Below are 13,083 nucleotides of genomic sequence, written 5' to 3'. Positions count from 1 at the left end.
AACTGTCAGCCATTTACTAAGCATGGTAATAATGGTTTGTCTTTTGACACTTGTGTAGTCCATAGCACGGCAGGTTTGTCCGTGCTCCCAAGTCCACCAGTTCGGTCCCCGATGCCAGGCTCATCCATAGAACAAAAAGGGATTAAGTGTGCTATTTTCTAGCCTTTGGGAGTAAAAAGCAGGGGGGTGAGGGCCACTATCTTAATCTCCCCAGTGTGGTCAGCCTCTATAACTGCTGGGAAAACAAAAAGCCCCATCCATGTGACAGAAGAACGTCCTAATAAGAGGGCGCTACGCCTGTCCCCAAGGAGGCCCGTTACTCCTGCTGGAATGAGAGTCACGCTGCTATCAGTCAGCACCCCTGACTGGGCGGTGGCCAAATCCACTCCTGCGCTGCCGGCGGTGGCTGGTCTGAGAAAGCTGCCCGGGAAGTGGCCGACGGATTCGGGGCTGTATTTGTTGCCATAGCGCTTTTCACACAGAATCACACAGAATTGTAGGGGTTGGAAGGGACCGCCAGAGATCACCAAGTCCAACCCCCCTGCCAAAGCAGGTTCCCTACACCAGGTCGCACAAGTAGGCGTCCAGGCCTCCCCAGATGCAAGACTACACTTGCTTTTGTTAAACCTCATGCGGTTTCTTTCTGCCCAGCTCTCCAGCCTGTCCAGGTCTCGCTGAATGGCAGCACAGCCTTCAGGCGTGTCAGCCAATCCTCCCGACTTCGTATCATCAGCTTGTTGAGGGTGGCCACATGGAAGGCCTCATCAACCTCCTCCTCCTGATCAGGGGGCCTGTAGTACACACCCACAGCAGTGTCACCCATACCAGGTTTGGTATGATTTGATTCTCACCCACAAGCTCTCCACTGCCACACCACTCTCCCCCAGATGGAGTTCAATACATTCTAGCTGCTCTCTCACATAAAGAGCAACTCCACCACTCCGCCTCGCCAGCCGATCTTTCCAAAAAAGCACACGGCCCTCCATGACAACATTCCAGTCATGCGATCTGCCGGGAAATGGGAAGAAGAGCCCATGGAATGTGAAGGAAAGAAGAAGGCCCATGAAATGTGGAAAAAGGGTCTGACCACTTTGGAAGAATATAGAAATGTTGTTAGGGCCTGCAGGGATGCGACGAGGAGGGCTAAAGCCCGCCTGGAATTGAATCTGGCAAAGGTGGTAAAGGATAATAAAAAAGGCTTTTTGAAGTATGTTAACAGTAAAAGGAAGACTAGGGAGAATGTGGCTCCCCTGATTAGTGACGGAGGTGTTCTGGTAACGGGGGATGCTGAGAAGGCGGAGATACTGAATGCCTTCTTTGCTTCTGTCTTCAGTGAAAAAGCTCCCCCTCGGGAATCCGAGACCCTGGAGGTTAGTGAAAGGGTCTGGGTAATGGAAGACTTCCCTTTAGTCAGGGAAGAGGTGGTCCGAGAGCACCTGGGCAACACCAATGTTCACAAATCCATGGGACCCGATAGGATGCATCCACGGGTGCTGAGGGAACTGGCAGAGGTGATTGCTGAATCGCTCTCTGTCATCTTTGAGAGGTCTTGGGGAATGGGGGAGGTGCCTGAGGACTGGAGGATAGCCAGTGTCACTCCGGTCTTCAAGAAGGGCAAGAAGGAAGATCCAGGCAATTACAGGCCAGTCAGCCTCACCTCTGTCCCTGGAAAGGTGATGGAGCAGCTTGTGCTGGATGCCACCTCCAGACAGCTGGAAGAAAAGGAGGTTATCAGGAGTGGTCACCATGGGTTCACCAGGGCGAGGCCGTGCTTGACCAACCTGGTAGCCTTCTATGATGTTGTCACTGTCTGGGTGGATGGGGGGAGAGCAGTGGATGTAGTCTACCTTGATTTCAGCAAGGCATTTGATATTGTCACCCACGGCATCCTTATAACAAAGCTGAGGCAGTGTGGGATAGATGAGTGGACCGTGAGGTGGGTTGAGAACTGGCTGACTGGCAGAGCGCAGAGGGTTGTTGTTGGCGGTGCAGAGGCTCGTTGGAGGCCTGTAACCAGCGGTGTTCCCCAGGGGTCGGTGCTGGGTCCGGTCTTGTTCAACATCTTCATCGATGACCTTGGGGAGGGGAGAGTGGCCACAATCAGCAAGTTTGCTGAGGATACAGAGTTGGGAGGATTGGCTGGCATGCCTGAAGGCTGTGCTGCCATTCAGCGAGACCTGGACAGGCTGGAGAGCTGGGCAGAAAGAAACCGCATGAGGTTTAACAAAAGCAAGTGTAGAGTCTTGCATCTGGGGAGGAATAATCGCATGCACCGGTACAGGTTGGGGGATGACCTGCTGGAGAGGAGCTCTGCAGAGAGGGACCTGGGTCCTGGTGGATGACAGGTTGGCTGTGAGCCAGCAGTGTGCCCTTGTGGCCAGGAGGGCCAGTGGCATTCTGGGGTGCGTTAAAAAGAGCGTGGCCAGCAGGTCGAGGGAGGTGATCCTCCCCCTCTACTCTGCCCTGGTAAGGCCTCATCTGGAGTACTGTGTCCAGTTCTGGGCTCCCCAGTACAAAAAAGACAGGGATCTCTTGGAGAGAGTCCAGCGGAGGGCCGCAAAGATGGTGAAGGGCCTGGAGCATTTCCCCTATGAAGAAAGAAAGGCTAAGTGAACTGGGTCTGTTTAGCCTTGAGGAAAGAAGACTGAGAGGGGACTTGGTCCAGGTCTATAAATATCTAAGGTGTGAAGGGCAGAGTGACGAGGCCGGATAGTTTTCAGCAGTGCATGGAGACAGGACAAGGGGAGATGGACAGAAACTGCAGCATAGGAAGTTCCGCACAAATGTGCTCAAGAACTTCTTTACGGTGAGGGTGACGGAGCGCTGGAACAGGCTGCCCAGGGGGGTCGTGGAGTCTCCTTCTCTGGAGATATTCAAGACCCGCCTGGACGCCTACTTGTGCGACCTGGTGTAGGGAGCCTGCTTTGGCAGGGGGGTTGGACTCAGTGATCTCTGGAGGTCCCTTCCAACCCCTACGATTCTGTGATGCTCTGATGCTGTGATGCTGTGATCGCAGGGCCGTGCAGCAACAGGGAGTTTAGATCGGCATTCTCTCGCCCAGTGTAGCCCCCTCCTGCACCGGGGACAGGGTCGAGCTGGAACACCACAAGCATTTTTATTTACTTGCTTAGGCTTTTTACAGTCCCTTTGTACATGACCGGGTTCCCCACAATTGTAACACTTCATTCTTTGAGCTGTCTCTGCATCGAGTCGGGCTGCCAGCGCGTCTGCTACCAAGGCCATTTTATGACTTTCCGTGCCTACAACTTGACAGGCTTTAATCATGTCAGTAACGGATGGATCAGCATCCTTTAAGGACTGTAAAACCTTTCGACAGCCCGCATTTGCGTTTTCTACTGCTGATTGCTCAAGCTAAGCATCCCGAGCGGCTTGATTTTCTACTTGTCCCTCTAGCGTATTTTGTAAGGAAGTGGTCAAGAAATTGAATGTAGGGCTCGGCAGCCCCCTACTTAACTGATGTAAATGAAGCATTAGGCGAATTACAATCAGGTATGCAACGGATAGCACGCAGCACCAAAGCGTTAACTTGTCCAAGGCACTGCCTATCCATCTGTGCCTGGGCCTGAGGCGTTGCCCGGTCCCCCTCTCCCATGAGTTCCTCCATGCCAACGTGATTTAACTTATTCCAATTATTCATAGCCTGGACGGCAGCCTGTTCTCGGCATTCAGCCATAATCACAGTGTATTGCATGGGAAACAGGATCATTCGGAACAAAATTTTCCAGTCGTGAGGGGTCATAACATAACTGTCTCCAATTGCAACCAAAAGATGATACGTAAAGGCGGACTGAATTCCATAATCTCTCACTGACTTCCTTAGCTCCTTTACTGCCTCATAAGGCAGGGATTCCAACTGGGGGGGCTGCTTTGCGCGATGCAATGCAGGAAAGGCTCGCAACGTACCAGCGTCACCCCCTAATGTCGCTTCTTTTCTGCACTGCTCTAAAGCACCGTAGTCCGCTGTAGAAAAATTTTTCTTTCCCGCGCCCTTCAAATTATCATCAGGAGGGAAAACGTCCCCTTCGTCTTCCGGATCTACCGGACGAGGATCAGGCGACGTACGCGGGGCGGAGGGCGGCAGCGTCACGGCGAGCGTCGGGGGCGGAGCGGAGCGGAGCGGAGGGCGGCAGCGCGGGGGCGGGTCGCGATTTCTCTTCTCCCCGGCCGGGAGCGGGGTCGGAGCCGCGGCTCGGGTCCGGGCAGGGGCTGCTTTCCGCACCGAGGGGCAGCGGCGGGGGTGGCAGGGAGAGCGACGGGGAGCAGTCGGAAGACATTCTTCCTCGTCGAATTTGCTGAAGCCCTTTCGTTATGTGGCGCCAAACAGGCACAAGGTTAGCAGCCGTTCTGTCTGTAGTCATAAAAGCCTCCCGGACTCCTGTGCCAATTCTGTCCCAAAGCTCTCCGTGAAGAGAGAACCCAGTTCTCGGAAATTCGGGGACGTCCGGCTCATCCCTTTAAGAAAGGTAGCTAACGCTGAAGCAGCTCAAGGCTGATTCTGAAGCTTGAACCTAATGCTTCAGGAGTTAGTTGTTGCTCCTGCGGTAGCGAGCTCCTCATAGTTGGCGACTGCTCACCTTCTGTCCTGCAGAGCGCTGCGGACGCGCGCCAAACAATCTCTCCGCAGTTCAGTCGGGCGGCGCTGCCGGGCCGGGCTCGCTCAGCCTCGGCTTCGTTTGCTCCACGCGGTGGGCGCCATTTGCAGCGTCTGCTGCACGGACTCTGCAGTGAACGATCCAAGCCGTTTCCTGCAAGTTCTCACATCGCTTACATGCCTTCACCAGTTTTCTTTCTCTAGCTGTCCCATCCGGCCCTACAACTTTCCAGTACCTGAAGGGGGCCTGCAGGAAAGCTGGGGAGGGACTTTTTAATAAGGGCACGTAGCGACAGGACGAGGGGAAACGGCTTTGAACTGGAAGAGGGCAGATCGAGTCTCGGTAAGAGGAAGAAATTCTTTACTTTTACTGTGAGGGTGCTGAGACACTGGAACAGGCTGCCCAGCGAGGTTGTGGATGCCCCCACCCTCGAGGCATTCAAGGCCAGCCCGCATGGGGCTTTGAGCAGCCTGGTCTAGAGGGAGGTGTCCCTGCCTATCGCCGGGGGTTTGGACCTACATCGTCTTAAAGGTCCCTTCCAAGCCTAACCGTACAGTGACTCTATGGATGGGAGGAAGTGGAGCTGGGATTTGGGTGTAGAGGCCCGACCCCGAGCTGGGTGCGTGCCTGCCCTCCTGCGTCCAAGGAGCCACGCTGGTCCAAATCTAGGTGACACTCCCATCTGTAGTTTTTTTGTGGACAAAATAGCAAAGCACGCTTCTTGTATTTCAGTCTCCTACACAGTAAGTACTGCTGGTGGGAAATCAAAGCGGAGGTGAAGCTGAAGTACAGTGTTCCCCGTGACTATTAATAGTCTTTCATTAAACTCGCGTCCAAGGTTTCCAAAACCTTCTGGCTACTGCCATGTCTGCAGTAATTGGGACAAAAAGCCAGTCCTTCCTAAGCAGCAGCATCCAGTTGAGACCAGGACCTCCAGCGGGCCCTGCTGGTTTGGCTTAGCCTAAACCTGTCCCATCAGCTGTGGGAATGGCAACAGAATGCTGGTGCTTCCTGAGGTGCAGCTGCTCATTGATAGCCAGCACCGTACCTTCAACTGGCCCTGCTGGCTTGGCCTATCCACCTGCCATGTACCAATGGAGAATGGGGAACAAAACGATGGGATCACATAAGCAGCAGCTGCACATCGATACCCAGCACCATGCCCTCAACCGGCCCTGCTGACTTGTTATATCTACCTGCCACATAACTACTGAGGATGGGGAACAAATGGCGGCATCCCAGAAGCAGCAGCTGCGCATTAATGCCCAGCGCTGTGCTTCCAACGGCCCCCTCCAGCTAGGCCTTTCTGAACACCTCAGATTGAAAGGTGAGAAAGGCCCCATAAGTGAAAGTAAAGAGGCAAGAAGGCTCCACAGTGACTGAGAATACGGAGGGTGAAGGGGAATAGTTAGAGATAGTTTATAGAAGCAAGAATGTAGAGCTTGTTAGAAAAATAAGGGATGGCAGACACTGTGACTGGGATAGTGAGGGGGATGAAGGCCATAAAGACAAGGGTTTAAGAACGGCCCGAGGACATTTGGCAGGGAGGTGATTAAATGTCCACAGGACAAGAAGAAAGCAGTTTGGGGGGATGCCCCCCCGAAAGGTCAGAAGTTTACAGTGAAAAAGGTCAGAAGCCTTCGCAAGGAAGACGACAAATCTTCATCCCATGACCCACTACGCAAGTGCAAGAGGGGAGGGTCTGCATGCTAATGAACTCTCAGCGGTATGATGAATATGTATCCGAATTCCGGGAAAACTATGATTATGTCTTAGTTCAGCCTATATCTGTAGCAAGATTTTTCCAGACTGTGTGCAAGTTAGGCAGATCTATCCACCTTGCACCCGGTGTCTGCGCAGCACTTGTACCTGCTTTGTAATCTTGGGTGACAGAGTTTGATTCCGCACGTCAAGATGGATCCAGTACAGGGCCAGCAAGGTTGTCACTCCAAAGGACCCAAATCAGCAGTCTCCCGGCCCCAAGCAGAAAGTCTTCAGCTTGCACGACACCCCTGGGCCACCTCTGGGACAGTCTTGCCCAAAGATAGGTAACCTGGATCCTCATGGATGTCTGGAAGCACATCAGCGGCCTGAGCCTGCTGAGCATTGCCCATGGCCTCTGGAGAAGAGTAAGACGACTATGGGGACAGGTGAGCTACTGAGATGCATCGTGCAGGGACCCCTGCAAGGACTTGCTCTGCAGGGCAGTGCTCTGCAAAATGAGTCTGCATCCCTTTCACTGTGCCCATGCTCCGTCACTTCCAGGAAACGGGACCAACAGCCTCAGCCTCCAGAAGAACAGAGCACCGCGGAAAGGACAGCATCAGTGTTTCTGACTTGCTCCAACACACAGATGCTGAACTAGCCTTAATGGAGAGACACTTGAGGACCATCCTCCTCAACTCGCATCCAAGGTTTCCAAAACCTTCTGCCTACTGCCATGTCAGCTTCCTGCTTTGTCAGAGTGGCACCTAGAGGAATTCTCTGAGCTCTGACCCTCTGCCTTGACGAGATCCTAATCTGAAAAGGCCCTCCAGGATACACGCACGTAGGAATGGAATGTTGTTTCTGCATTAGATATTAAAAAGGGGGAATTGATCTGAGGAAGTAGAGCACAATGTATTTGTATTTTGTAATTTGTCCCTAGAAGTAGCTGATGTGAAAAAAGGAGGAATAGCACGTATGTTAGTAACACGCTTTAGAAATACAGTTGCTGAAGTGTGTGATTAATTCTTGCTTGCAAAACTGCAATAGTTTCTAAATGTTCCAACTAGTATAGGTATAGTATTATGGACTAGAAAGCATATTGTAGGGCTATTCGGCTTGGATAAGAGACCCTCAGCAAAAGAAAAACAGACTTAACAAACATCAGAGAAGCCAGGGCCTCCACACAAGGCTGGATTGCCTTGCTCTGCGAGTCGGTTGGGATGCAATAGGCAGGCATCAAGATACTCCCCCCTGTCCTCCTTCTAAGCTTCTCTATGCAAGGACAAGCAGATGTCCAGAAACAATGACCGAGTGTTGAATGAGCAAATGTGAGAAGTTTAGAGCTAATTTGCGATATATGCTTAGCCAGCAGAAATTTATGTTTAGCCAGTATCTGTGTGTTTAGTTGAGCGTCAGCAAGATTGTGAACCTGAAGTACTCAGCCACTGAGGAACCAGGGGAGAAAGAGAGAAGCGTCGAGTAAGAGGGCGTAAAAGACGTAACGCTGTTTTCTGCGTGCTCTCCTGCTTGCAGGAGGCCCGCCATTGCAATTGCGAATAGAATCTGCTTTATCAGAGATACCGTCCTGATAAATTATTTGGGTATTTCCAACAATTTGGGGGCCCGTCCAGGATCACTATCGCCTCCTTCACTGCCCTGGACAGGGTAGGTGCACCCTGCTGATTTTAGCAGTCCCGTCTGGGTGGTGAGGTGATTCCTTGGGATTGCCGATAGGAAACCGAGACTGCTGCACAAAGGACGGGCTGTGTGAAAGCCAAGGGGCAGGTAGGCACGGTATTGACCCCTGCAGACCCGGTAACTTTGTGCACGGACCAAGGAAGGGGAATTTAATTCTTGCCTTGGGGGTCGGTGGAGAGTCGGGTGAGTCTCGGGAGGGAGCTGTTGGTGTGCAATACCCTGGACGCTTGACAAAGTGCCAGCAGCACCCCCCTATTGAATCCGAGAATCGGAGCGAGGTACTCCGGAGGGATTGGGCCTAAATCCGAGAATCGGAGTGTGGTAACCCGTGAGCTGGGGAGTTCACAGCAGCATTCCGGAGGGATGGGGAATAGGAGCTCCCGTAGAACAGGGCAAAAGGGTCCCCAAATTCATGCCTAGAAATAGCCCCTCAGGAAAGAGGCGTCAGAATTTGAAAATAATCCCCAAACTAGGGAAAAGAACGGGGAAAAGATGTTTAAATACTGTATACAGACATAGCCTAGAGAGCCACTACAGGGAAAATCATTATTTTGACCAAAATAGGGGTCTGACAAAGATTGGGCCTGTCAGACCTTGAATTTATACGTAAACAGTAAGACTCCTTTTTCTGAAACAGAATTGGCCTATGTCGCTTAATGGGTGCAAAAGTAAAAAAAGTTCCTCACAAGAAGGAGTGGAAGTTGAAAAGAAAAAGGAAAGAGAAGCAGAAAGATCCTACGTGGGATCCCTCAGATAACTTTCCTCCCCCTTCAATTTCTAAAGCAATGCAAGCGGCAGTGACCTCTCCAGAGAAGGGGAGTGGCCGTGCTGCTGATCCTGAGCAGGGTCCTGGAGAGAGGATGCACTGCCGATTACTGAGGGAGTTGGAGCAATGTGAATGGGACCTGGAGAGTTTTTCCTTTCTCTAACACTAACCTTACTAATACTTCACTTTCTCCGCTTAGGGCAGTCTCCTTAGGTCAAAGAGAAATAGGGTGTGCTAATGCCTGCTGTTTTTACTAGCAGAAAGGCTAGGAGTTTCAAGAAGGAAATAAATTCCTTAAATGAGGATCCGATAAGTGCAGCAGAACAGTTAGATCAGTTTCTGGGGCCTAATTTCTACTCATGGACAGAAATGATGTTTATCATTGATACGTTGTTTACTGGAGAAGAAGGAGGTGGGCAGCTATGCAAGTGTGGGAAAGGAATACAGAGGGAAGGTTGGGCCCTGGAGGGGGGCAGAGAGAGGAAGGATCCTGAGGATAAATTGTACTGATTATCGTCACTGTCTTTGAGATTGTTCGGTGTTCATGTTGTGAAAGTGGCTGTTATGGAACAAGGGGTGTCTGAACTGATACCAAGAAGACCCCCTGGGTTTTTGGCTCACTGGAGAAACATTGCTGGTGAGCCAGGGGGAATGTTGAGCAAGAAACCAGGAACATAAATGGAGTAATGGGACCAGTTTTATAACTCAGTACCCTAATCAAGAGACAAAGTGCTGGGTGTTCGTGGAAGTTGAAGAACTGCATTGTTTGATTTGTGGATTTTGAAGGGAGCGGGTGAAACTGTCTTGATGGTATATGGAAGTGCAATTGTTCGTGGTATATAGAAGCGCAGTTGTTAGCGGTACATGGAACTGAAATTGAGGGTACAAATAGTGGAACTGTGGAAAAACAAACAAAGAACAAGAAGAAAAAAAACTGGGAACCCTGTGGCCAGGGTGGGGCAAAAGGCTTTGTGACATCACAGAGCGGGACACGACATCAGTCTTTAAGTCACATTGGCAGCCTCCCCCAGCACACTCATTTGGGACAGCCGCTGGTGGTTCACTGCTGGAGCTCTGCTCTGGGTGACAGCCGCTTTTGTGTTGAGATTCATCTTTGGGAGAGAACAGGATGAAACTCAGCCGGACTCTCTTCCTGACCCTAGCTCTCTCCCTGTCCCCACTTGCTGGATTCAGCTCCAGCTGTTGCAGCTATTTTGCTTGGATTTGTAATGGGGACAAAGAGCCAGACCTTCCTCAGCAGCAGGAGCATCCTGTGGAGACCAGGACCTCCAGCCGGCCCTGCTGGTTTGGCTTAGCCACCTGCCGTGTAACAATGGGGGGTGGGCACCAAAAGACGGCATCCCAGGAGCAGCAGCTGCGCATTAATGCCCAGCGCCATGCCTCCAACTGGCCCCACCAGCTAGGCCATTCTGAACGCCCCAGATGGATCCGGTACAGGGTCAGCAAGGTTGTCACTCCAAAGGACCCAAATCAGCAGTCCCTGGGCCCCAAGCAGAAAGTCCTGAGCTTGCACGATACCCTGGGCCACGTCTGGGACAACCTTGAGCAGAGGGGGCTAACCTGGATCCTCACAGATGTCTTGAAGCACATCTGCATCCTGAGCCTGCTGAGCATTGCCCATGGCCTCTGGAGGAGAGTAAGACAACTATGGGGACAGGTGAGCTACTGAGATGCGTCGTGCAGGGAGGGTACCGCGGGTGGGGAGCAGGCAACCACAGAGGCCTTGTCTGTGAAGTCTTCCAAGGCAAGCAGACTCCCAGAGGTCCACTAGCTCTCCCCAGGGACTTACCCAGCCGTGGGGCTGACACCCAATTGGAAACCCCTGTGCTACACCGGGCCTGCCTGAGGTGGTGGGAGCCCCATGCTTCGGGCAGTCCTGCGAGGCAGGAAAAGCTGCACAGGAATCGGAGCCACGCAGGGGAATGCTCTGCAAAATGAGTCTGCATCCTTTTCACTGTGCCCATGCTCCGTCACTTCTAGGAAACGGGACCAAGAGCCTCAGCCTCCAGCAGAACAGAGCACCAGGGAAACGAGGACATCGATGTTTCTGACCTGCTCCGCCACATGGAGGCTAACATAGACTCAATGGAGAGGCACCTGAGGACCCTCTTCCAGTCCCACCAGGAAGCGTGCAGGAGCATGCAGAAGAGGCAGGCAGTGCAAGATACAGGGAACAGGAATAATCCCTCTGCAGACACCACATCCAGCACTGGCTAGGGCGTTCAATCTATGGATAAATCATCTCTTTCTAAATAAACATATAATTCATATCTCATCACGGTCATACGCTTATGAACCAAGTGGCTCGAGTTGGAGCTGAATTTTGTGAGCAGGAATAAATCAGAGGCTACATACCATCCTGCATTTACAAGCACCAGCTCTGGAATACCGCTGAAGGCTCAGAGCATAGATAACATCTCATCTCTGAATGTGCAATCTGGTACCCACTAGGCCTAATAACTGTCAGCCATTTACTAAGCATGGTAATAATGGTTTGTCTTTTGACACTTGTGTAGTCCATAGCACGGCAGGTTTGTCCGTGCTCCCAAGTCCACCAGTTCGGTCCCCGATGCCAGGCTCATCCATAGAACAAAAAGGGATTAAGTGTGCTATTTTCTAGCCTTTGGGAGTAAAAAGCAGGGGGGTGAGGGCCACTATCTTAATCTCCCCAGTGTGGTCAGCCTCTATAACTGCTGGGAAAACAAAAAGCCCCATCCATGTGACAGAAGAACGTCCTAATAAGAGGGCGCTACGCCTGTCCCCAAGGAGGCCCGTTACTCCTGCTGGAATGAGAGTCACGCTGCTATCAGTCAGCACCCCTGACTGGGCGGTGGCCAAATCCACTCCTGCGCTGCCGGCGGTGGCTGGTCTGAGAAAGCTGCCCGGGAAGTGGCCGACGGATTCGGGGCTGTATTTGTTGCCATAGCGCTTTTCACACAGAATCACACAGAATTGTAGGGGTTGGAAGGGACCGCCAGAGATCACCAAGTCCAACCCCCCTGCCAAAGCAGGTTCCCTACACCAGGTCGCACAAGTAGGCGTCCAGGCCTCCCCAGATGCAAGACTACACTTGCTTTTGTTAAACCTCATGCGGTTTCTTTCTGCCCAGCTCTCCAGCCTGTCCAGGTCTCGCTGAATGGCAGCACAGCCTTCAGGCGTGTCAGCCAATCCTCCCGACTTCGTATCATCAGCTTGTTGAGGGTGGCCACATGGAAGGCCTCATCAACCTCCTCCTCCTGATCAGGGGGCCTGTAGTACACACCCACAGCAGTGTCACCCATACCAGGTTTGGTATGATTTGATTCTCACCCACAAGCTCTCCACTGCCACACCACTCTCCCCCAGATGGAGTTCAATACATTCTAGCTGCTCTCTCACATAAAGAGCAACTCCACCACTCCGCCTCGCCAGCCGATCTTTCCAAAAAAGCACACGGCCCTCCATGACAACATTCCAGTCATGCGATCTGTCGGGAAATGGGAAGAAGAGCCCATGAAATGTGAAGGAAAGAAGAAGGCCCATGAAATGTGGAAAAAGGGTCTGACCACTTTGGAAGAATATAGAAATGTTGTTAGGGCCTGCAGGGATGCGACGAGGAGGGCTAAAGCCCGCCTGGAATTGAATCTGGCAAAGGTGGTAAAGGATAATAAAAAAGGCTTTTTGAAGTATGTTAACAGTAAAAGGAAGACTAGGGAGAATGTGGCTCCCCTGATTAGTGACGGAGGTGTTCTGGTAACGGGGGATGCTGAGAAGGCGGAGATACTGAATGCCTTCTTTGCTTCTGTCTTCAGTGAAAAAGCTCCCCCTCGGGAATCCGAGACCCTGGAGGTTAGTGAAAGGGTCTGGGTAATGGAAGACTTCCCTTTAGTCAGGGAAGAGGTGGTCCGAGAGCACCTGGGCAACACCAATGTTCACAAATCCATGGGACCCGATAGGATGCATCCACGGGTGCTGAGGGAACTGGCAGAGGTGATTGCATGGGAAACAGGATCATTCGGAACAAAATTTTCCAGTCGTGAGGGGTCATAACATAACTGTCTCCAATTGCAACCAAAAGATGATACGTAAAGGCGGACTGAATTCCATAATCTCTCACTGACTTCCTTAGCTCCTTTACTGCCTCATAAGGCAGGGATTCCAACTGGGGGGGCTGCTTTGCGCGATGCAATGCAGGAAAGGCTCGCAACGTACCAGCGTCACCCCCTAATGTCGCTTCTTTTCTGCACTGCTCTAAAGCACCGTAGTCCGCTGTAGAAAGATTTTTCTTTCCCGCGCCCT

At 52.0% G+C, this 13,083-nt stretch overlaps 1 protein-coding gene across 1 annotated transcript; it reads left to right on the top strand.

Annotated features, from left to right (window-relative positions):
- The first annotated feature begins 9,412 nt into the window (after window positions 1–9,412).
- LOC149919628 (uncharacterized) lies at window positions 9,413–11,081 on the top strand. Its single transcript, XM_090134435.1, has 2 exons — window positions 9,413–10,462; window positions 10,786–11,081. Exons 1-2 carry the CDS (start codon window positions 9,914–9,916, stop codon window positions 11,020–11,022), a joined length of 786 nt encoding a protein of 261 aa, XP_089990561.1. The 5' UTR covers window positions 9,413–9,913; the 3' UTR covers window positions 11,023–11,081.
- The last annotated feature ends 2,002 nt before the right edge of the window (window positions 11,082–13,083 follow it).

The sequence above is a fragment of the Phasianus colchicus genome, chromosome 1 (assembly GCF_987193195.1).
Source record: "Phasianus colchicus chromosome 1, bPhaCol1.hap1.1, whole genome shotgun sequence".
In the NCBI taxonomy this organism is placed as follows: Eukaryota; Metazoa; Chordata; class Aves; order Galliformes; family Phasianidae; genus Phasianus; species Phasianus colchicus.
The sequence above is the reverse complement of the archived record's forward strand: the minus strand, read 5'-3'. Positions and strand labels throughout refer to the sequence as shown.